Raw genomic sequence first — 25,558 nt, forward strand, 5'->3', positions numbered from 1 at the left:
TCCACAACCTCGGGATAAAGATCAGTTGCGGTCCTTCATGGGGCTTATCGAATATTATGCTAAGTTTGTCAAGAATTTTTCCGACAAGACTTCATGTTTGAGGTCACTGCTGAAGAGAGGTATTGGCTTTGTGTGGTCTACTGAGGTACAAGAGTCTTTCGAAGCTATTAAAAGTGAGATTTGTGAGGCAAAGGTTCTTACCCCGTTTGACATTAAGAAGAGTTCCGTGGTGACGGTGGATGCCAGTGCCACCGGTCTTGGGGCTATGCTTTCGCAGATCTCTGGTCAGGATGAGCGTACTGTTGCTTTTGCGTCACGAACTTTAACCGATGCTGAGAAGAATTACTCAGTTATCGAAAGGGAGGCTCTGGCAGCTTCATGGGCAGTCGAACATTTTCGAACCTACCTGTGGGGCTTAAAGTTCGTGCTCAAAACCGACCACAAGCCTCTCATTAAGATTCTCTCTCCGGGTGGGACGGGTAAAGGCTCGGCTAGATTAGCTAGGCTTGCTTCCAAGCTTCAGGAATTCCAATACACTGTCCAATATATTCAGGGATGGAGGAACACTCAGGCTGATTGCCTTTCAAGGTTGTCGCTAGATTGGAAGACTGTAGGAGCTCCGCCCTCATCTGAGGATGATATTGCGGTTGCTTCTATTGAAGATGCTGTGTTTGTCGGGGAAGGCGTTTTTCAGGCTGTTGATTGGGAGCGTGAGATGTCTGCTGATGTTACGTTACAAGAAGTCATTAAGCTTATCAAGCTTGGTTCTAGGAGGGAGAGTACTGTTTCAGTTTCGGTACGTCCTTTTCTAAAAGTTTTGGAGGATCTTTCTCTTATCACGGATAATTTAATCGTCAAAGGCGAAAGGTTTGTACCTCCCGGTGGTTTGAGAAGGAAATTGTTGGCTCTGGCCCATGAGGGCCATTTGGGCCAAACTCTCACACAACGTCGGTTGAGAGATAATTTCTGGTGGCCGGGTATGGACGCACAGGTGGTGGACTGGGTGGTGAATTGTTCTACTTGTAAGGAGGGCGAAAAGAGACTTAAGGTTGGTCCCAGCTCCTCACAAACTCACATACAAATCCCTGGTTCACCGTGGCACAGTATTTGTTTGGACTTTATTGGTCCAATGGGTGAACTTCATGAGAAGGACAGGTATGCCATTGTGGTGGTTGATGTGTACTCTAAGTGGTTGGTGATGGAATTCTCTAACAACATTACTACTGAAAGGACTATTGGATTTTTGGGTGGTTTGTTTAGAGATGAGGGTCTGCCGTCGGTGCTCATCACGGACAATGGTACCCAACTCACCTCTTTGGAAATGCAGTCTTTCCTTAAGGGTTGCGGTATTGCTCATCATCGTACCTCCTTGTACAACCCTCAGGGCAATGGGATTTGTGAAAGGGCTAACAGAGTGGTGAAGGGCATTATTCAGATGGCTTCTTCTGAGGGTCTCATTGTTAGGAAGATGGTTGATGAGATGTTGTGGGCCTATCGCACTACATCCTTGGTAGAGGGGCATCAGTCACCTTTCCAACTGATGAGGGGGCGCACGCCTGGTTCCAAACTTGTTCCTGCTTGGATGAAGCGGGTTGTGTCTTTACAAAAGAACCCCTCTTCTGTTGTTTCTTCGTTCACTCGGCGTCCTTTCCGGGTGGGTGATTTAGTTAAGGTCAAGAGTGGTAGAATTGCAAGAGGGTTGTCTAAGTTCAAGGGACCTTTTACTGTGAAGAAGGTCTTGGATCATTGTGTTATCCTGAACAATGGGGAGTGCTGGAACTTTAGACGAGTGGCTCTTTATGAAAGGGGTGTGTCTCTGGCCAGCGGGTGTGAACCTTCTTCAGCGGAAGATAACAGTGGTTATCTTTTGGCGCCCTTGCCACACGAATCTAGCTCGGTGCCTCCTGCTTCCCATGTGGTTGGTGGGTGGGGGGATTCTAGCTCTTCTGGTGTTCACTCTGTTCCAGATTCTATTCCTCTTCCTTTGCCTTTGCCACAGAGTCGGGTTCAAAGGTTTAGAAGGGCTCCAGCATATTTGCAAGATTTTGTGTGTTAAGGTGTTTTTTTCTTTTTCTTTTATTAGAAAGAAAGAATATGTGTAGTACATGTTCTGGGTTTTTCTCCTTGTTGAGATTGCTCTGGGCTTGTGGAATGTTCCTATCACTATGTTCTATGTTGCTTCATGGTTCTGTGTTCTCTCTGTTGGCAGTTGCGTTTGGCTTCTGCTGTGGAGAGTCCGCTCTTGTGTTTCCTGTGTAACTTAATAAAGCAACCTTAAGAAGAAACGCGTTGTGGACCTGGTTTTATCTACAACATTGTTCTTAAGACTTTACCGTTGTAAAGCCTTCGTTGTTGCAACATACAACTATGCTAAGTAGGTGTTAGTCAACTCAACATGTTTTAGGGGTCAGAAAAGTGTTCCAGTGCCCAGAGTCAAAACAACAGCAGCATCAGTCCACAAAAATGGGGAGTGACCACGCGAATAGATGCAGTTCTCACACATCAAATAAGCACTCCACTCCACGGAGCAGAGGACCACAAATTAAGGGAAGGGAAACCTTAGAGTTTAGAGTCAGTGATAGCTTATTCTGGTCTATTGATATTCAGATGAAAGATGAAGAGTACACGCACATCTCTTACGGTAACTGAGGAGCCTAGAGGGCCAGAAAGGTTACAACAAACAGCTTATCTGTGCATGTTTCCTACAAAATGAAATAATTAGAACAGAAACAATAAAAAGGGTGATCTGAGATCCTGGGGACACAACAGGGTGTGAAAATCCAGCTAGGAAGAAATCTGGGGCCGAAAGCTACCAGAAGAGAGCCGAGTGAGTTAATAATCAATTAATGAGGGCTGTAAAGACATTGGGGGTGAGGAGAAATCATGAGCAAAGTGTTTGGAGCCGTCAATGGAATTGTAGCGGATCTAAATAAGTTAAATAAGTCTGTACACTGGTGCAGTACCATGTAGCAGGATCAAAGAGGAGAATGGCAGGAGGGTTGAAAAGCCACCTAAATGGCTAGAAATCAATCCTGAAAGCACATCCAGATTAAACAGACAATGTAGAGCATTTTTAAAGTAACTGGGTTGCATTAACGTTTCTGCTATACCAGAGTTGAGGTGGAACAGAAATATCAGCATGTTTAAAGCAGAATAGAGAAAAATAGCCAGTGTGATACTGTTTCAACGGATTCAGAGTAAGCGCTCTCTCATGATGGAATGAGGAAAAAGCCTACACAGGCAAAGTTCTGGCATCAGACCAAGGAAGAGAAGCATGGCATTACTTTAAAACTTTTTTGGGCAAAAAAATAAAATATTTTAGCTTTGAACAGATTAAATACGGCATTTCTCAAGACAACAAAACATGTGTCCAAGTACAAAAGTACCCTTTATTGTTTAAATCCTCTTTTCCGTCACCACCAAACCACTTTCTAAATAATCTGCGGTACACATGGCTCCGAGTTGTAGAAAATATATCGAATTAGCATTTTTTAACTATCAGAATGTCGAGGTATACATTTTAAAAAAACATTGACACTACATGGCAAATGGGATACTTGGCATACGGAGTGCAACAGGAAGTCTTATAGTGACTCAATTTTTAGGCGATGAGGTCAGCTCAGTAGGTAGGATGAGCAGAGGGTTCAACTCATGAGATTTTCTGCTCTACTTTAAATTTGAAGCTTCTGCTACTTACAAAAGAAAACAAAACTTAACATTAGAGCATATGTATTTACCTTCGGCCTAAAATCTGCTTGACCTTTACTATGGTATTTGACGCATTTCTTACTCGGTTTTGCTTAGCTGCCAAGCCAACGATCTGCAAGAAAAAAAAATCATTAACTAGCTTGAAAAAATACAACTTTCAATAACATCAACTATTTAGAAGTACGAAAAGAATATTACCACTTCATTTTCGGAATATGCAACAACAGCTGGGGTGACTCGGTCGCCTGCATCGTTTGCAACCACGTCAGCACGTCCATCCTGGCAATCCACAAGAAATAATTAGAAAACGTGTGTGAACGTCACATGGTAATCATATATGATTTGCTGTACTTCAGAGTTCTGTGTGCACAAATACAACAGACAGCCTTTCAGTTATAATTGTACCAGTGATATGAACAATAAAAATACAATAATCTGCTTTTAGGACCTTTAGTTTGCATTTCTTTTGTAGCAGGAGGTCTTCTAAACAGGATCAGCTACTGCATACTCCACGGTGTAACAAATAAAATGTATTTCACTTTCAGTGCAGTCCCTGCTGTAGGTCTGTTTAGACAACTGCGACTCCATACTGGCAACGAAAGTCGAATATAAATTCAAAACTAACAGTTTGTAAATTAACTAACTAAAGCCGCGCTACACATTTCCAGAACAAGAAGTTTCAATTAGATCACTACATTCATTGTTGGCATCACTTAAATCGTCCTAAAAGCTTCCTCTTGAAGCTCGCAGCACATACAATTATTATTATTATTACAAGACTCCATGTATTACCTGCAAGGCACTACATAGGAACACCACAAATTACACGGCAAACAACATGTCCTTAACAGGAGGAAGCAATGACCGTGGAAGTAAGGCTTCCTTATGCCTTAACCATCCCAAATTTGAAAAAAAAGACATTGTACAATGAAACGTACCTTCTCTGGTAATGCTACTAAGATCTGAAAAGGGTTCTCATCAAACACTTAAAAAGCCGGTTCCTTCACTCTCTTTAGGAAAGGTCTTAAGAAATACCTACATTCAACTGCTGAACCTATGCTTCTGGTACTCGTGTCTGTAGCTGATAAAAACACACAAAATGATCTTCTCTTTATTACTGCCTTTACATTTCCTCTGGTTATAAAAACTATGTTTCAATCGATTTGTGAAAGCACTCTAGGACTCTCGATTAGGGTCATGCTTGTGCTATAAAAAAAACTATATGCATAAAATAAAATACTAGTCTGCCTACATGTTAATGCAAGCACTAACATTGCCACTATGGAAAAATAAGGTGACTACCATAATGCACTCGCAAAGATGCTGTAAAAAGACTGTGCACCAAAGCAGTATAAAAATAAATATTTCCACTATAGCCTTATCCTCGAAATAGCTCGCACCTGAGACATTTGACGAACTTTATGCAAGTAGACGAGTCCAAAAATGGTTTCAAGACTTGGAAGAGCTAAAGTACAAATGCATGAGATGACACATTGAAGAAAATAGGACTGCACCATAGCATCGCAGAGGAATTCCCTTCAAGCTTGGAAGACAGGTTGACAGGTTGAAGGAGAAATGGACAATCTCCTATTACAATACATTATTGAGCCACTGACAAGTCTCTATTGCTAAATAAACCAGAACAAGATGGACAAATACATATCTGTGTAAACTAGTGAAAATCCATCTTGTCTCGCTACAACAATTTAGGACAAATTACATCAAATAAATCAGAACAGGTATTCTTGAAAAACTAGATTTGAACAAAGGGAACTATCTAGAAATGGAATCGTGCTTAAGCTAGATCAGCACATTTGCTCCCCGCATGGTTCTATTGTAATAAAAAAAGATTTTGTTATGGCATACCATTAAGAGATTAACTATTGCAAGAATAAATATCCAAAGTGTATCCAAGCTGTCTGAACGTCAGTGATGATATGCTAGAGTCTGGCAAACCCCAGAAAAGAATAAGACAAGCACATATTAAAGTCTGTGGTACTTTGTCAGATGCAAATCTGACCCTTAACAAGGACAAATATGATTTCTGGTAGCCTATGATGAAGGTCTATGGGCACATATTTTGCAGAGACGATAGGTCGCCAGGTTCAGCGACGGGAGAAGCATTCAGGTGGACAGCAGCTGCCTCACATGTTCACTCTTTTCTTGGTATTGCTAATTGCTTTGTGAGTAACATACTGCGGTGACCCACACAAGGAACTGACAACGAAGGGGCATGGCATCAATGATTCCAACACTGCCAGGATGGCTTTGCAGTACTTAAGCATTTGGGCCTACTTGTCCATTGGCCAAATTATATTATATTGTCAAGAATATAAGAAGCTAATGATACGGTCTACGTTTATCTGCATGAGCACACTTAAGTAGGTTTGATGTCAGCCCTGTGTGACTGGATGCCTTTCTGGCCAACACACACATAATCCTGAAGTGCGCACCAAAGTAACTGGATATGCAGGAGTGTGGAATTCCTATCGCCAAGGACATATCGTTTGGGGCCAATGGCAACAAGTTTTCATGTTTAATTTGTCCAATGTACAGTATGGATCTGTGAAAGGATTGCCTTCCACTAAATGAAGATCTGTATTTTTTTAAAAAATTATTTATCATTTTTCAACAAAGACATACAGTGAAGCCAATTACCAGTTCTGTAAAATAAAGTTTTCATATGTGGTACAGCAGGTTACCCAGCAAAAGAAAAAGATACAAAAATATTACATAGCTCTAAAAAAAAATAACAAGAAGAACAAAAGGATAACATTTAGAGCCTAAGAGGTAATGCAAAGAGATGACCAATAATATAACAAGCATTTACAATGCAATGGTCTCGGCATCGTTAAAGTTAGAGCTATTTGCATTGCTCATGACATTATTTTTGTTTAGGTTTTTGTTTTTAAAACATTTAAAGAAACGGCATTGTTATTTACAATGTCAATAGCTTAATCTCTCTCAAATGCGAGACCTATTGCATTTGCACCCACACTCAGAGCCACACACACAAAGCCACCCACACACACAGAGCCACACACACACAGAGCCACCTACACAGAGCTATTCACATAGAGCAACCCACACTCACATAGAGCCACCCACACTGAGCCACACACACACACACACACACAGAGGCACACACATACACACATAGAGCCTCCCACACACACACAGCCACCCACACTTACACAGAGCCACACACACACACACAGACATGCTGCTGACTTTAAACATTGCATTCTATTTATGTTCTTACTGTCTCTTCTGTAATTCTCTGCTGAGGAGCACTGTCATTCTGTGTACTCAGGTGAGGTAAAATTGTAGTCCTTCTGCTATTTTTTTTAAATGTCCCGGTTTTTGGCGTTAAAATGCTGGTCATCCTACCATAGGTAGTCTTTCGATCGCAGTTGGGTATGTATTTTTTGGGTAGTTTTATAGCGCGATCTCGCAACACACAAGTTCACGATCCTACTTAAAAGGCATAAATGGGGGACAGTCTATCGACATACGGCGCTAGTTGTTGACCGATTTTGTTTGCGGTAGGCTCTTGATTAATGTAAACAACTGCTATGCCGGAGACATAAAGAAACACCTGTTTGTTGACATTTTGCTAAAAGCCTTTAAGAGCGTCAAAAAGAACCGTTCTGGCGACTAAGTTTAACAGCACGTCAGGTGTAGTTACCCCGTTCAATGTCACCAGAGGCTGATATTCACCCGTTTCCACACTTGTAAACTCTTCCAACTGTTGTAAATCCATACAACGTTGTGATTGGGTTATCCACAGCGCCCTGGCTGCAGTGTAATCCCTAGTTCACTCTCAGCTGACTTTCCAGAGCAGTGTGTCCTGGGCCCCAGTACCTTGCGGTACAGCAATGGAGCTCCGCGGGCTGCACTCTCACGGGCACACCCTACTGCTGCTCGGCCCGCACCAACCCTCATCCACGGGAGCGTGGCGCTGAGCCCCAGCGCCGTCTTTGCTCCCCTCAAACCCAACGGGCGCCCGGCTCCACCTTGTATAGAGGGTCACCTGGCAGTACGGGAGTTCGGACCTGGGGAACATCCTTTGTTAACAACAAAATAAAGAAAGCGGGGCAACACAACCATTTTAATGATTGCTATGCGCCCAGTGGGAGTTTAATCCACTTTTCGACCTGTGTTTCAAGTTTCTCTAAAGCAGGTGCATAGTTGTGACGGATAACCTCCGAGTGCTCCCTGTGGATATAAATGTCCAAATACTTGACAGAATTTGTGCCCCACGTCAGGGGGAAATCCAAGACGCAAGACACAGTGGCATCCATGAGTGGGAATAACTGGGACTTGCTCCAGTTGATATGTAAACCGGAGAAAACCCCAAATTGCTGCGCCTCATGTACAAGCGGAGATAAATTGATTGTGGGGTTATGGATGAACAATACATCGTCTGCATAAAGAGAAGCTAATAATGTCCCATGTGGAAACCTAAGGCCCCTATGGAGATGTTTTTCCTGCAGATGACGAACTAAAGAGTCCAAGGTAATTATAAATAAAAGAGGAGAAAGTCGGCAACCCTGTTGAGTATCATGTGAAAGGGAAGGGTGCTGTGAGTGTACCATTGAGGCGTAGCAGGGCCAATGGGTCTTGGTAAAGCAGACAAATTAATTTACGAAGCAGTTAGGCATGCCCAGTTTTGTCAGTGTGGCATGGAGGAAGGACCATTCGAGTGAATCAAATACCTTTTCGGCATCTAGTAGCACAACTACAGAGGAGACAGTGGGAGAGATTTGGCTGAGTATTGCGAATAAAGTGTGGTGATTTATTGAAGTGGAGCGGTGCAGTATAAAGCCAGACTGCATGGCGGAAATTATACAGTCCATCAATTGAGAAAGGTGGGTAGCTAATACCTTGGCCAGTATTTTAGTGTTATAATTATAAGTGCAAACGTGGCGCAATGGAACGGAGGCTTATTTGGCTTAAGTAAGACCGTAATGGTAGCCTCACATAGCGTGGGAGGGAGACAGCCACATTCAAGGGATTCCGCGTACATTTTGAACAAATGTGGGACCAGTAGTGGTTTATAAGCTTTATAAAAGTCGCCAGTGAAACCGTCGGAGCCGGGAGCTGTGGATCCATTCAAGTAGTCTATGGCCTGTGAGACTTCCTCCTTCCTCCATTCCTGTAATGGGGGAGAGGGGGGGGGGGGGGGGGGCGGGTATTTATAACTGTATATGGTTCAAACCTGTACATACGATGCATTAATGCAAAGCCTTTACTATTAGGGTCCAAGCTGCAAGGAAATGCCTTGAGCTCTAAGTTCAATGTCCACAAACAAACAATAGAGGTTTGCCCTATTTATCCCACCCCATCTGAGAAATAACATATAACAGTCTTGTTGATCCTTATATATTGAGCTCAAAGTTCAGCATGAATCATCAACAGTGGTTCTAGTAGAGAAAAACAAGTATTACAAAGCCAACAGGTCTGTCGTTGGTCACCAGCCTTCTGGACTTGTCAGTGCTGTTGTTGTTTTGTCATCGTTTTTGCAAATCTTTATTGCTGCAAAAACTATGGTGACCAATCATTCTAAATAAAAATAAATAAAAAAACAGTGACTAAAAGCAACATTATGTTTTTGGTCTCTAAAAACACACATTGCTATAATAGTCCCTGGCATTTAAAGGAGTTCCTTTGAGTGGGAGTACTCTTTGTGAAAGGGCAGAATTCTGTCACTCCTAGGAAGTCAGCCAATGGCTGAAATGGGCTGACCTCATGCTGCATGTTGTAGTGAACAGACTTAAAATGTGAATGACACGATGGATGAAAAGGGAAAGCTGAAAGCCCCTATGAGTAAAAATATTATATGTATAATTTTAGTAAAATCAAAAGGTCTCGGCTAACATAAGGCCTAAAGAGTATACATGTTTGCAAAACTTAAAACTTTGAGACTTCTTATAAAGCTCCTAGCTTTTATACAGAAGCCGGATGGTGATTTTCTTTTGCTTTCAGAATAACATGTACACATAAAAAACTGAAGCTTTTAAAAAGTCTTTACCTTATGCACAATTTTTTTTCTTTCAAAACAGATTTCATTGCGTCAGCAGCCATACATATCCTGGTATAGCCAGGATTTCTGATAGAAACAGCAAAATACAGAGTGACATTACTGATGCCGATATTTATAACATCTAATCAAACATTTAAACGATTAAGAAATAGTGGCATGTCAATAATACAATTTCTGATGTCGTCTGACCTCTGCCACCCCCGCCAAATGATTCTGAAACATGAAAGAAGAAACCATTCCGCCACAAACTGTCTCAGTATTTCATGAGATAGAGGTAACTAGGCTCTAGGTATAAACCACGATAATCTGCCCATCTTTTCCATATTTTGGACTGCTTCTGAGAGCACCCCCCCCCCCCCCCCCGCTTTAAAAACAGGAAGCTCTAAACCCATACAGAAGTTCAGCCCCCTCCTCCATCAGGGGAGGGGATGTGGCCTTCCACGTCTTGACTAAATCCAGCTTCGCCAATGTAAGACGTTTATAACAAGTAGATGGCGTTTATAACTGTTGCCCCCTATACCCTTCATAATACTTAAAAGGACTCATTTTGGCAAAATATGTATGTCCCACCCCAGCACCTCCGAAAGACATTCCATAACACCTCACTAAAACCTTTGGAGTGTAGCGCACTGCCATACTGTGTGTATCCAGGTGCCCTCAGTATTGCCACAGCGCAGGCAGCATGGGGATTCCACCAGGCCGGCCCACCACAGCTTGTGCCTGGTGAAATAGACCCGATGAAGGTACTTAAATTGTATGAGCCGCAGGCATGATGCTATTGTCGCACCGCACAAGGATTCCAATGCCTTGGCTTAGTCATCCTCATCTAGTGGACCCAAGTCCCCCTGCCAGGCCTCTTGGAGTGTCTAATGTGGTAGGGCTATTAGTGACTATAGTTTTATATATATTGGAGTAATTTTATGGTCCCCGAGATTGCCCATAAAGTCCTTTGCCTCAATAGGGTTCAATTCTGGTATAGCTTCCAGGTGTGCAATATAGAGGGAGAGGGCATGACGAAACTGAAGATATTTATAAAACTGCGTATGAGGCATATCAAATGCTCGCTAAAGTTCTTGGAATTATTTCAATGTTTGTCTCTGCAGCACAGCCCCCAGCGTGGATATACCAATGTTCTCCCAACCACTGAATCCGATCAGTGTCGAAAGCTGGGGTAGGAGGCCATTATGCCACTGTGGAGTCTCTCTGGTCAGTTGGCCCCACCAACCCATCCGGCGCAGAGATTGCTTCCATATCAAAAATACCGTCCTTGTCGCCGGTGGGAGGGCTCGAAGTGCCGACCCCGAGTGCATGAGAGTGTGCAATGTTGTGTCATCCATTAGCCAATGCTCCACAGCATATGCCGGGCCGCGTCCATCCCCATACCACCAGTCATTAAGAACAAGGAGGTAGGACACTGCGTGGTATGCCTAGATATCTGGGGTGGCCATTCCCCTGCAGTATGTAGATTGGAAATAGGTTCTCCGGGCCACCCAGGCAGAACCCTGCCCCCGATAGGGATTGACCTATGATCGCGTTCATTTGTCTGAACTACGTGATCGGTGTAGGATTTGGGCGGTTCTGTAACTGATATAATAATCAGGGGAGAGATACCATCTTAAAAATTGCTGATCTGCCGAATAAGGACAGAGGGAAATGGGCCCAGGATCGTACCTACACTATTAACAATTTTAAGTAAAACTATTAGGGACAACATGAAAAGTTAGGAGTCCAATTCTTAAGGAGACAAAAGTGCACTGGCAGATCCAAGTCAACATCTGAGGCAGCATTAGTGCAAATTTATGACTTTCAGAAATTTGCAAAAGTTTCCTTGAGTATTTCTGGAAAAGGTACTTTTGCAAATTCAATTTTTGGATGCGCAAATATGCATGGCAACAGGTTTGAATTGCGGCAGGCCCACTCAGTCTTTCATTCTTCAGAGGTCGATAAAATGACCACTATTGATTTGGGTATTAATAAACATCTGTTATTTCAGTGACATACACTCTACGGCGAATGTGTGCCTTACAAATACACGTTATACTATATTTGCTCTTGCGAAAATCTTCTGATCCATTGCACTTCTCACATCCCTTTTTAGGTCTCGCCTGACCCAGCGCATGCGCTGATCTGGAGAGACTTTTTGTGAGGGCTCAAAAAAATGCAACCATGGCCAGCCTAGAGCTAAAGTGCATGTGCGCAGGCGCGCGCTTAGGAGCAGAGGCTGGCAAACCTCGTCATGCTCATTAAGCGCCTGCGATCCCTTTCGCGGTGTCCCTTTGATGTTCTTGTTCAAAGAACATCAAACATCAAAGAACATGTTGTTGTGTTAATGCTTTGCTGTGCCCGTTTGACTTACAATGTGCTTTCTCTTTCCACAAACTCTATGTTTGTGTTCCTTTATTTTGAGATGCTTTTAGTATTACTGTTTTGTGACTTAAAGAACATTAAGTAAATGTTACTGTGAAACTGGACAACGTTCACAGTGTTTATTTCTGATCGCAGCGGCTGCTTCATGTCCGTTGCACCATTCAGGGAGTCCTTTCGTTGGCGCTTTCATGAGGACATGATGAGGAAGCTGGACACTTTTGGCAGATTCTCTTTAAAAGCACAGCATGTTGGCGACTGGTTAATCGATTAGACTTATGTTCCGCTTTAGATCTCAAAGCGCTATGGTGGGTGCAGCAGTTACAACTCATAAAATATGGGGTGCAACTCACAAGGAGGGGGCAGGTTTGAGTGCACATTGGCTGCAATCAAACTCTTAAGATGATGGGCTGTGTGTATCCATTATCAGCACTCAGTCTTCGCTAAGTGATCTTGTTTGTTTTGTTGTTGTGTTAATGCTTTGCTGCGCCCGTTTGACTTACAACGTGCTTTCTCTTTCCACAAACTCGATGTTTGTGTTCCTTTATTTTGAGATGCTTTTAGTATTACTGTCACACACACAACCACACACAACCACACACACAACCACACACAACCGCACCCACACACAACCACCACACACACACAACCACACCCACAACCACACCCACACAACCACCTACACACACACAACCACACACACCACACCCAACTACACATCCAACCACACACCCACAACCACACCAGCACCCACAACCGCACTCACACACAACCACACACACACAACCGCACACACCCAACCACACCTACCCACAACCGCACTCGCACCCACAACCGCACAACCCCGCACACACACACACAACCACACCAAGCATTGGCATAGCCAATAGGTCTCGCCTTTGGGACCTTATAAGTGTTTAGCCACGCAACAGTTGATGTGGTTGCACCAAGGATATTGTGCTGCATAACTAAATACATAGAAGGTCCCAAAAGCGAGACCTATTGGCTATGCCAATGCTTGTTTTAGGTTGAGCCTGGGCAGCGCATGTGCTGCGAGGCATTGGAGAATGTACTTGAAGCCCCGTCCACTCTCTGCCCATAGTTATCATTGGCTTGTGTCAGTGTCCTTCGTAAATGCTGGCTTCGGACTCGTTAATAGGCTTGTTAGTCCCTCCATAGCACCACCTTGTCTTCATTTGTAACCTCCCATGAGGACTGGCCCTTTTACTTCTGTTGTTACACAGTATGTCTTATTTAGTCTGTAAACACTATTTTCTTTAATGAGAATCTCCTACTGCAGGCACGCCATGCTTTCCTGCAACATTCAGTGTACCATGTGCACTTTCACTTTCCAAGCAGCCCAGGACAATGGCAGCTGCTTCTTTCAAATGCAATAGGTCTCACATTTACAAGAGTTTTGGCATTGTAAATGACAATGCCTTTTATTTATGTGTTAATTATCAAAACTGATAGATAAAAGGCATTGTCAATTACAATGCCAATAGCTTAAACTCTTGCAAATGCAAGACCTATTGCATTGCAAATGCTTGCTTAACCTACCCTGGAAAAAGGTCTACTATTGCTCTAGTCAGGAGCAAACTTCCAACCTTTTCTAGTGTGTGAAGATATTGGAAAGGAGTTGGTGATTACCCTTTATCATGCAAATTAGTGGAAATGTAGAGACTCACAGCGGATTGCATAATGACTAGAGCAGTCGACCTTGTGAGGAACCAGGATTGAATTGTGCCTTAATCTCAACATCCTGCGATTTGGGAAAATCACTTTTACTTTCTCTGCTAAATAAAAAAAACTGTAACATCTGTTTCTCATGTAGGGCACTCCAATGCCTTTGGGCCAGGTTTGCTATATAAAAAAACCTAAAAAGCCCTGGCACTACCAAGTCAAGTCAAAAAAGTGCTTTATTCGAGTGTTACTCATAAAAGCAAACATACAAACATATAATAAAAAACAATTAAATCTGAGATGTCATATTGACATACGCACATTTCTAAAAAAATACAAATTATTTTCAGAAAAGAAATATACATAATCACAGGAATAAAATTCATTAATATTGATAATGCAATTAAGTACCGTTTATAAAATCTTTGTACTAATAAAAGAACCGTTTAGAATTTCATTTCACAGGTGTAAAGTTCATTGATGTTGATGATACAATTAAGTATAATTTGTAAAATCTTTATACTAAAAAAGAATCGTTTAAAATTTTTTCCAGATGACACGATAAATTACACTGAACAGAGAATAGACAGTACTCTAGCAGTCTCTGAGCGTTCTAGGCAGAGAGTAGTCACCGGACTAGCAATCTCTGCCTGATTATCCATGCCCACCCCAGATACTTAGCGGTGGCAATTATAATCCAAGTTAAAGTAGTCGATCTAACTATGCGCAAAGCCACCATACTACTTTTAGTACCCAGGTTCCTACACATAGGTGCCAACCAAACACGCCTTGGAGTAGAGTATGGTTTGCAGGAGAACAAAAAATGTCCAAGTGTTTCATTACCTTCCCCACAAGCTGGGCATGTAGCAGGGCCTCCTTCCCTCCACTTAGATGTTAGGTTACGAAGAGGAAGAGAGCCCGCCCTTAGTTGAAAAAGCAGTTTCCTATCCAAAGGTTTGGATATGTAATCCCAATACAGTTCATACATGGGGTACAGTTTAACCTCAAGAAAACTAGCAGTCATGGACCCACAGTTGATACTGAGCAAACTTTTATTAGCAACATTTTCCCAAAAAATATTTTTTAGGGTTGTCTTATTAGGGAATGATGCCCCAGCTGGGTCGGACCATAGTGCATTCAGGCCTAGTTCAGATAGTGCAAGTTTTAATAATTTGAACCATCTAATTCTATTAAAGCAATCTGCTTTAATAACGTCAGTGAACCCGGCCGCATAGTGAGTGAGCTCAGGTGTGGTCCATAACCTACGCCAATATAAAATTGGTCGTAGTTTGCCCATTTCCGAGATTTCTTTCCTGCCAAGCTCGTATCTCAGAGGCAATAACGGACTACTCTGTGGAGTACCCGTTAGTTTCCTAAAAAATTTGTTCTCTGAGGTTTGTAACTCCTGTAGGTTTTCATGCCCCCATAACTCAGCCCCATATAATGCTGACCCAATTGCTTTTGCCTCATATATAATCAGGGGTGGTTTGATCGGTTTAGTCAATGATTTCCTATGCTCCTTAATAATGGTTCCAGCTAATTGCTTATGCCTTAAAATTGCAATATTTAAATGCTGGTTCCACCTATTATCATTAGAAATAAAGATCCCCAGGTATGTAAATGATGATACAACCTCAAGAGTGCGTCCACTCATGGTAATGTTAGGTTTAAAATTTCGATACGGATTAAATACCATGAGTTTTGTTTTAGACGCGTTCACCTCCAGTCCGTGATCCCCACAAAACTTATCAAAAATGTCCAATGCTTTTTGCAGTCCACTTGGAGTTTTAGATAAAATTAACGTGTCATCGGCGAACATTAAAATCGGAACTTTTACACCTGCAAGAGAGGGAGCATCCACTGCCTGTGATTGAATGCGGGGGACAATGCCATTAATAAAGAGGGTGAACAAAGTTGGTGCCATTGCGCACCCTTGCCGAACCCCACGCTCAACAGGAAATTCGGCTGTGTCTTTACCGTATCCACCCCATTGGATTTTAGCATAGGTGCCTTCATGTAATCTCATGATCATAGTCAACAAGACTCCTGGGACCCCTAAGGCCACAATTACTTCCCACAGTTTCGCCCCTGGTACCAGGTCGAAGGCAGCCCGCAAATCGACAAAAGCCGCATAAAGACTGCCCCCACCTAGCACCACAGTCCTCCACTGGATCAGCTGGAACCGAAAAACTTGGTCCACAGTACTAGTGGCCCTACGAAACCCAGCCTGAAAGGGAGATAGAATATTAAATTCTTCCGCCCAATCGAGCAATCGATTAACAATCACTCGCCCAACGATGTTTTGCACTGTATCGATTAGGCTAATCGGGCGGTAATTACAAGGCTGGGAACGATCACCCTTTTTGTACACAGGGATAATAACAGCACCCCGCCATGATACCGGGATAGCTGCACCCCTAGCTATGTGGTTTATTAACAAGTGAATATATTTACACCACCTTCCAGTGTCATTTAAGAAAACGTCCGCTGGGACTCCATCAATGCCAGGAGCACGTCCACTATGTACAGTTTTGAGGGCCAACAGAATTTCACCCTTCGTGAAGACATTGTCCCCAGAAGTTGTATAGATAGGGCTGATGTTATTTACAATCTGGTCCCTGGTAGCATACTGATCGCTAAAAAAGTTTATCCAGGCATCCTGCGGGACATTATTATTACAAGCCTCTTCAGACCTTTCTTGCCCCCATTTGACAATATGCCAAAATAATCTAGAATCTTTTCGATCACTAGCACCCTTCAACTTATCCCAATGGGCTTCGTCCCAATCTTTTTTTGCTTTGGCAATACAAATTTTGTATAACTTTCTGGCAGAGCGGATGGCCCCCAGGTTTTTGCTCTTAATTGCAACTCCCAAAGAAATTCGTGCCACCTTACAAGCATGGTTATACCATTTAGCTGCTCTATGAACACGTGTCACCTTAGAGTTTACTGGTTTCAGAAAGTAGCTTTTAATTTCTTGGAAAAGAGACTCATGTACTTCAATAGTGTTGACTTGACCTGAAGTGATCCCTGCTTCACCGTCTAGGGCCGTAATGGCCTTATCGGTCGCAACTCCTATATTTTCTATAGCTTGCTGGTCCGTCCTGACACTTGTCCATCTTAGCCTACGCATATCATTTGTTGGTACAATAAGCGGGGGTAGGCAATCATCCAGAGGAATAGAAGCGTTGGATTCAGACAGCCACCATTTATGAGTAACACATAGCGGATTATGGTCACTCTCTGGCATTTCTGTTACAACCATATCTCTAACAGTTGGCCAAAGGGAAAAGCTACAAATAATATAGTCGATACGACTTTTGCTTCTCCCATTGTTAAAGGTCATAGCTGGTACTCTATCTGACTTTGTCCTTCCATTCAAAGCTCTTAACCCTTGTTCAAAGCACATTGCATTCAAACCCAGAATATCCTCTGTCCAACGAGTTACTGGGATAGTATCTAGTAAGGGGATGTCCCATTGTTTGTCTTCCTCTGCACCTAAAAAGGCTTCGCCTGTGTCTAGAGGTTCAAACGTACGGTTTAAATCCCCTGCAATTATTATGTTTTTCCCACTAGAATGTGTCTCAAGGAGATTATACAGGGTAAGAAGAACCTCAGATTTTCCTACATTTCCACCTCTGGCATAAATGTTGTAAATATCGATGGATAAGGATAAATTACTCGTGAGTCTAATGAGCTGAATATCTTTTTGACCAGTCTCCACATTTTTTACAACAACCTTTAAAGATTGTTTGACCCATATAGTAAGGCCCCCCATCGGACGCCCTTTAGGGCCCTTAGAAGCTGGTACATGAAAATGTAGGTACCCCAAAGCAAAAGCGGGGTCACAAGCCCATGTTTCCTGAAAAATACAAACGTCAAAATTGCTAACAAACCTAAACCAATCACCACAATCCAGCTTTGAACATAGCCCAGCCACATTCCAGGTTAATACGTTCCCAATATCATGTGCCATTACAGGTTTGGGGCTAGAGTCAAGCCCATTCATCACGGTATCATTTAAACCATTGTATTTCACATTTTCAGTAATTAAACCAGCTATGGCCTCCATATTAACAATCTCAGGACGAGTACCTACTCGTTGACCTAGCTCATCACTACAGTGTGACTCAGATGAATGGTGGAATGGTTGTCAATCACAAGCATCCAGGTTTGACAGGGCAGAAAACCTATTTTCCACACATAGACCCCATTCGCGAAATCCAGCATCATTGCTACTCCTATTGGTCACAACATTCCATTTAGTTCTTAGGATACTAGGATTCGGACCTCTTCCTTTCCGAGGATAAAAAAAGTCCAGGGTCAGTGGTACAATTGAAGTTGACCTTCGCTGTGGAGGCAAGATGTTTGATAAAACCTCGGGGTCAGTGAAGGTAAGAATAACACAATCCCGTCTGAACCTCTTAAAGCTGTTACCAATCCACTCAACCCTTCTGGCATTAACAAGTTCTACAGATAATTGTTGCTTCCCCCAAGGTGATATTACCATGTTGTTAGTAAGGCACGATAAAGATTTATTTAATAAAGAAGGGGCAGATTCGACCTCCCCAGAAGCCAAAGGGGGGACATTTGCAAGGACAAGAACTAATGGAGAGGCTTCAACTACAAGTTCAAAAGACCCTTTCCCCATGTTAGAATTATTAGTGGCAGAGACAGGGGGTGTATCTACAAGGGCACCACTAGGTACATTAGACAGTGGTACAGGATTAGAGACAGATCCACTATTCTCAACAAGTGTTGTTTTACTCATTACTGGCTCTACCCTAGATACAGCAACTTCAGTAATATTTCCTGTCTTCACCAAAGTTTTCTCTAGTAAACCACCTAGTCTATTGACCTCAGCGGTTAACTTATCAATTTTACTAACCAGGGGTTTAACTATACCTTTAATTTTTGTGTCCATCATGCTCCATAGTTTAGTAAATTGAGCGTTAGAAAGGGTAACGTGAGCTTCACTGAGCAGATCAACCTCCTCGTCCTCTGATATTTTCCTCGAAGGGGTTGCAATTTTGTTTCTGCCAGATCTTAGACCCCCTCGTTTTGGGATAACCTTGCTTTTACCCCTAGTAACCCTCGGAGCTGGAACAGGGGTAGTAGAAAAAGGGGACTCGATGTTGGTGGATGTCACTGACACCCCTTCGCTATCACTGTTGGCTTCAGTAAGAACAACTACGCCACTAGGCAAAATGGGGTTTGTATCGTAAAGAGGGTCATGAGCCACACAAGATGTACTACTATTGTGTAAAGCCGAGGAATCCCCATACTCTTTATCGGCCATATGGAATTGGTTAGATGAATCTAATCCCAGTGAGGATCTCCTGTCGCTGTTAATTTTAGCCACAACTTGGATAAGATAATTATCTATAGTATTATTAGCTGGGGTTTGTTTTTTTCCAGGCATGAGTAAGGTCAATAAGGTGGCTGAGATAATCAATACACTTGGAGCACAAAATTCAAATAGATGTTATAATTACCCTAATTAGACCAAGCTGCTCGTATGTACAAGAATAGTACAAATAGATTTTCAGGCAGGGTCCCTGGCCCAACCCAACCTAGTCCAACCTCGGACGGCCTCAGACGGTCCCGCCCTTGTCCCGGGCTTCTCCCGGCGCAGTCCCGCGTGCGGTCCCCGCGTGGCGGTGACAACAGGTTGATTTTAAAGGGCTCCAAGCGCGAAACTGCGGTGGGCGGGTTCCTGTTCCGCTTCCTGTTCCAGCGCTGAGGGTGCTGGGAAGCGTAGTTCCTCTCCGCACAGCGGCCGCGTTTGTATTGCGGCGGCGGGAGGGAAACAGACAGCGTGCGCGGGCCAAGAATCAGGGAGAAATCCAGGTATGGTGTAGCCTCCTGCAGTGGTGTCAATCCTTTAGAAGAATGCTCGCCTGGCACTACCACTTCCCGCCTACTTCCAGCCCTGTCAGTAGATTTGTAGAAACGAGGAAAAATCTGTGCCTTGCTAGATAGAATCCAAGCTGATATAATATGAGCCTATTCAGAGAAGATGTAATCAGAGCTCTGATATAATGAGAACACAGTCATAATTTGTCACCTCATTGCATAGCGCCAAAAGGGGCAAATGGATTTATTTTTTTATTTTTTACAGGGCAAGTAAATTTCCAAAGCGTTTAATCTCTTTGCCAAGTAGATATTCTATAAACTTCCACACCACCAATACGCCAGCTGCATTCTGACCAAACCTGAAATGGCATTCTTTCAAGCAGAGGAAAGGGAGTCAAGCAATAGTTTGGGAAAACAAAAATGTTAATCTGTGTACAGGAAATGTTTCAGCGTGGCTCCTGATCATAAGGACATTGTCATCATATTTGGAAACTCACAAGCGAAGATGCCACCAACAGAATGGTGGAGTTTCTGTTTTCAAAACTGTTTTCATATAGCAAACAAGCCAGGGAAGGATCACAATCGTGATGACTTTTTCCCTTGTTTTGCACTTCCGTGCCCATGTTAAAGCCCTTGATCTGAGAAAAATAACTCCAACATAGGTTCAAACAGGGCAGCCATGAGGCAATAAGAAAAGGTAAGATTGCATACGTAATTTGTCGACTCCAGACTCAAAACGCTTGTACTTAACTGATTTACAGCGCTGGAAACACTTGGAGTAGGTCACGAAATCCACCATCAGGGTAATCTCTGGGAATTTACACCTTTATACCACAAGCAGAGTGAATTGGAATTCTATTGCAGTGGTCTAATCATGTGAGTAACTCATCTAAAAATGTCTTAGATCCTGAGGGAAAAGGTTATTAATCTGGATCACAAAAGCTTTGCAGCCATGAAAAGATAGCTGAAGGCCTGAGCTCGGAGTGGTCCAAGATGGCTACAACCATTTAACAGACCTAAGAGACGCTGCAGTCTTCAGTCTGGTACATACGTCTTAAGAAGCCTGCTGTGACTTCTCAAAGCTGGCGTGGAGACTGGCAGAGTGCTGGACTCTGGCATGAGCACCAAAGCTTCCAGAGACAAATCGCTTCACCTGGTATGAACTGTAACAAAATGGCGAAGCACTCTCCTACCATACAGCTGATCAGGATGTGAAGGAGGGTGTGGCCGATGGGATAGCAATAACACATACCTGGTGTTGGCAGTGGCAGAGAGCAGAAGATTGTATTAAGCACTGTGATATACAGAGACTATATCCCCTTGAGGCCTGTTCCATCCTCAGAGCGCCTTTTATTTTAAAGGGCTCTGAACGTAACTATGTGTAGGTTGTACCTGCGTTCCTAACTGCCTGGTTGTCTTTTCTCTTTAAGACGACTCCTGGATTGATGTTTAGTTCGGGCTTAATTCTCTATCTGGATTACCACCTCGCTTATGATGCAGAGGAGTGCTGACCGTTCCTCAACAATTACCCAATTCCTCTGCCCTCTTGGTTTGGGGCGGCTCTCACCAAGGGTCCCAATACATTGTACACCCAAGATACTCACTTGAAAGTGCTAGAGATGCGCTCCACCCTGGCTTTGGCCTTTCTGTGATTTTGCCCACTGAGTTATATTGCTGTTCTACACACCTTCAACAGTCACATCCTGTAGGATAGCACCGCCCCCCCCCCCCCTGAGTGACCCCAACACATCTGATTACCAGCGCGTTACAGCTCCTGTTCTGTGGCATTAAGAAGAATACAATACAAGCTGCAAAAAAAATATCTGAAACAAGGTTTGAGAGGAGATTTTGGTGATTAGCCTTACACTGTCTAAGCTCAACACTAAGGTACCAGACTTGTCCTTAAAAATTAAGGTATGCGTTCCGCAACATGTCAGCCTTCCAGGTGCAGCTTGATTTGGCCAAGTAGAGGTTAGAGGAGGCTGAATTAAAACATGACCAACTGCCCAATAGGTTACAAGTTATTGGAATGATAGATTTAGAAGATTGATAAAGGAGGAACAATGGTATTACTGAATAGGCTAAAAGAGTATGATAGGTTTTTTAGAAGACCTCATTACGCAGTTATCGACCTACACTTTAAAGAGTCCCTCAAGTTTCAAAGGGCCCATAGGGTTAGGCCTAGGTATCTGACCATAACTACCATCCCAGCCATAATACCTCATGTGTCTTGCATCACCAACACACTTAGGGCTATCCTTCAGGCAGTCAAGAAAAAAGTGGCCCATTTTTGTATGAGAGGAAATATCTTCAGCAGACTACTTGTTAGATGTAAATATCAAACAAACAATTCCAGACTTTGTGTTCCCAATTGGGTCAACGGGCCATTAAATTTGGCCCATTAAATGTATGCTCATTACAATGAATGTAAGGTCCAGAGAAATCACAGAATCTGATAACCTTGAGGATTTCCGAGACTTTCTTAATGACTATTCTACTTCATTTTGATTACCTCCCTCTTTTAAAAACATGGGGCATCCTGTTGTTGAAAGAACACAAGTATGCATTTATATAGTATTTGCATAGCATAAACCTAGCCAAAAGGCAGCCAAGCGCGCTATACATGGTAAAAGGCAGGCTTAAAATCAGTGAATAATAGGGGAGGAAGCAGAGATGTGGATCGTTAATGCATTGTGATATGGTGTTCTTTAAAGACGGGAGTGTTTAACGCTTTCCTACATTGGAGCAGCGTTTGGGCAAGCCTGACGGATACAGGGATTTTGTTCCAGATCTTAGGTGCATAGATGGAAAAGGCTTGTTGTCTTGTTTTTTTTTCTTCTTTTATACACTTCTTGGTGTGAAGTTGGATGGATGGAGTACTGGATGTGGGAGTGCTGGTAACCGCCAGAGATGGAAAGTTGGTCTGCAAGATAAGAGAGGGTGCAGATTGGGATGGCTTTGAAAATGATGCAGTTGTTACTGAAGATAGTGCGGGCTGGCAAGTAGCCATGCACTGCCATTCATAAAATTGAATGACTGCCAATCTTCATTTTCCTCTGAGACATTGGGACAGATCCGGCTTACAACAGATAGCAGAGATGTTGTCCAGTGCTATGGATGAATCCGGATTGCTTTGAATACTGACTCAAGACAAATGTGAATAAACAGTGCTTGCTCAGATAGAATTAGGTTGTGACTCCTCCTGCCACTGCAATGCGTTTGGAGCACCTGCTATTCTTTAGACATCAGATCGCTGGGATGGCCCTCAATGTGTTACTGATGGACAGTTCTGCTGAACTTGCACTTTTTGGTTTGCTTTATTTTAGCGAAATCAGGGCATTTGTCTCTTTGCATGTTCAGGAGGCTTGTTGCTGTTTTCTTGTATCAATTTTAGAGGGAACTCTCATTAGAAGTAGTAGGTAATGCCTACTATCCATCTCTCTCTTTCCATCTTACTCAACAAGAGTCCACAGATAGAGTATTATAGGCGCAGGAGCTAGGCTTCCAGTATACAGTTAAAGGCTTGCCGATTTTCCTCGCTTCTCTACTGTTTACTTTTTATACAGCAGATCTGGGGAAAGCACTGGCAAACAGCAGCCTTGTTCTCCCTCGATTAGGCCACAAAGGCTCTTAATATTTTACAATATGCAGATGACATAGTAATAATGGACCATACAAAAGTAGGCTTACAGCGAGCACTAACTAGCCTCCATACGTACAATGAGAGGAATTATTTTACAATCAATCAGGAAAAGGTCAAAACAGTAATTTTCGGCCGTTACAAAAATAAGAGCATCACTACAGCAGCTCAATACAACTACTTAGGAGTATGGTTCACCAGGTCCTCTCAATCAGCGGTCCATAAAAGCTCACTACAAAAGAAATAAACTGCCATCATTTATGGCTTGGCCAGCCTTATCAAGAAACTTAACAGCCCCTATGTGGCATCAATAATCAAAGTTATTCATACCTCCCTTTTCCCAGCGCTATAATACGACCACCAGGCTTTCCTTGGTGCTTGTTCTGGCTGCCTTAGAAAACACAGTGCTCTGGGTACAAGAGAATCTTTCAACTGCACAGGCACTTTCACAGATCAAGAACTCAGTTGGAATTTGGCCTGTTGAATCAAACCCTAACTTGTGAGTCGCACTTCTTGAAATATTATATACGCACACTGAAAGCGCCAAAGAATTCCCCCAAGTCCTGCCACAGAGTTATTTTCTAGAACAAAGGGAGCCCATGGAACAGACAACGACAGAGGGTCATTACATCCCTCCAAATTGAACCAGCAATGCTTATCAACAGGCAGGTACGGTTAGCTTCATTCCAGCCAAACTGTGTTTCTTTAAGGTCCTCTGAGATTTTACGCCCTCTAAATTCATCTTACCTGGTTGGGAAACCTCAGCCATTCTTTTCAGTCGCTATCAACATCAGGGTGCGCAGTGACATTATATATATGCGTCTGCTTGGCCTATCAACAGCAGACTTCAACCCTGCATGAGCCAACTCGGATAAAGATGGGGCCTGCAGATTATGCAATTTCAGGTGGGAATCATCGCATCATCTTCTGTGCTGCTGCCCTGCCCTTTGACAACACGAGGAGGGCCCTATTAAAAACAATATTTCTGACAAAGGGAGCGGCATCCTACATATTCTTTTCTCAATCTACAGGTGCAGGAAATTAGTTAAAGCTCTTAGAGGTGCCTTTCAACACCGCTCCGGTACCTCCCATACCTTGCATAGTACCCAAAAATTTATAAAGGACTACTACTCCAAGAAATCTGGCAAAAGCCAGCCCGGGGCACAGGGCCCTCTCTAATTGAAATCGTTTAATCATGTCTCCATTCCAGGCCACCAACTATCATGATTGCACTTTCTTGTTCTGCTTGAGTTTGCACTTACTGGTTTTAGTCCCCTTACAAACAATAGCCTGATTCTATGGGTATTTTTACCATTACCCAATCTGCTTAGAATCAATGTATCATTGTTAAAATGTTTCCATGAACCAGCATTCTGTAAATTCGAATCATCTGTATAATTAGCCCTTTTAATGTAGTGTCTCAGTTTTGGATAGCTCTTATTCTGTACTAGATTGAATCTAAACAATGGATAAGTTCAGGCATTTGCATTTTAACCAAGTACATCTAGGATATTAATTGAATTGATTTTAGTTCTAGAAATGTTCTCATTCCCAATTAAGTGTGCACAAGGTAAACACTATGTTTTTTGCATCATGTATTGGTTTTAATTAACTAAATCATGACCAATAAACATTGACATCGACTGTCATTTAAAGGCTTGGCGATTGGGTTCAATACACACAGGAGTATCTCCACCTTCCCTCTATTTATACACTTTCTACTTCCCTTTTCACTTCACAAGCTATTATGCAAGTAATCTGTTCCCCTGCTTTTACACACCGGCCTCCACCTTCGACCCTTCCAATATCAGGTCTGATAATAACAGGGGAACCAGACTTCTTTCTGTCCCTTCAACTCAACAGCACACCATTGGTTTCATTTCCTGACCCAGACCGGCTGTCCCTTCTGTTGGCAATTCCTGAAGGTTCATGACCACCTGAAAAAAAAACATTGTCCCAGCCATATAAACTTGCTAGTGCTGTAAATGGCAGGGGATACACTAAGTTAGCAGCCCTGTATAACGATGAGACAGTTATCACATTTGAGCACGTTAGAGAAATATTCAGGGTGCAGGCAGGACAGTTCATTTTCTATGCTAGCACCAATGGGATGGCTTTCCTGGAAGGCCTCCTGACTGGTTGCTTGGGGATCTGCTGGCTCTAGTAGAGGGCAATATTCACCATTTATGCGACTCTGGGCGAGGAAAGGGCAGAATGGTAGTTGAAAGCTTTAGAAAAATGGAATGCAGACTCATACAGGG

At 42.9% G+C, this 25,558-nt stretch overlaps 1 protein-coding gene across 1 annotated transcript in view; it reads right to left on the reverse strand.

The window, feature by feature from the left end:
• HSPA14 (heat shock protein family A (Hsp70) member 14) overlaps window positions 1-25,558 on the reverse strand; it is a 209,650-nt gene that overhangs the window by 155,099 nt on the left and 28,993 nt on the right. The window contains exons 2-3 of the mRNA XM_085652930.1: window positions 3,907-3,987; window positions 3,738-3,820 (exon numbers count right to left, since the gene is read on the reverse strand). Of these exons, the coding sequence (XP_085509056.1) occupies window positions 3,738-3,820; window positions 3,907-3,987 (164 nt within the window). The remainder of the gene's footprint in view (window positions 1-3,737; window positions 3,821-3,906; window positions 3,988-25,558) is intronic.

The sequence above is a fragment of the Triturus cristatus genome, chromosome 4_1 (assembly GCF_964204655.1).
Source record: "Triturus cristatus chromosome 4_1, aTriCri1.1, whole genome shotgun sequence".
NCBI classification, from domain to species: Eukaryota; Metazoa; Chordata; class Amphibia; order Caudata; family Salamandridae; genus Triturus; species Triturus cristatus.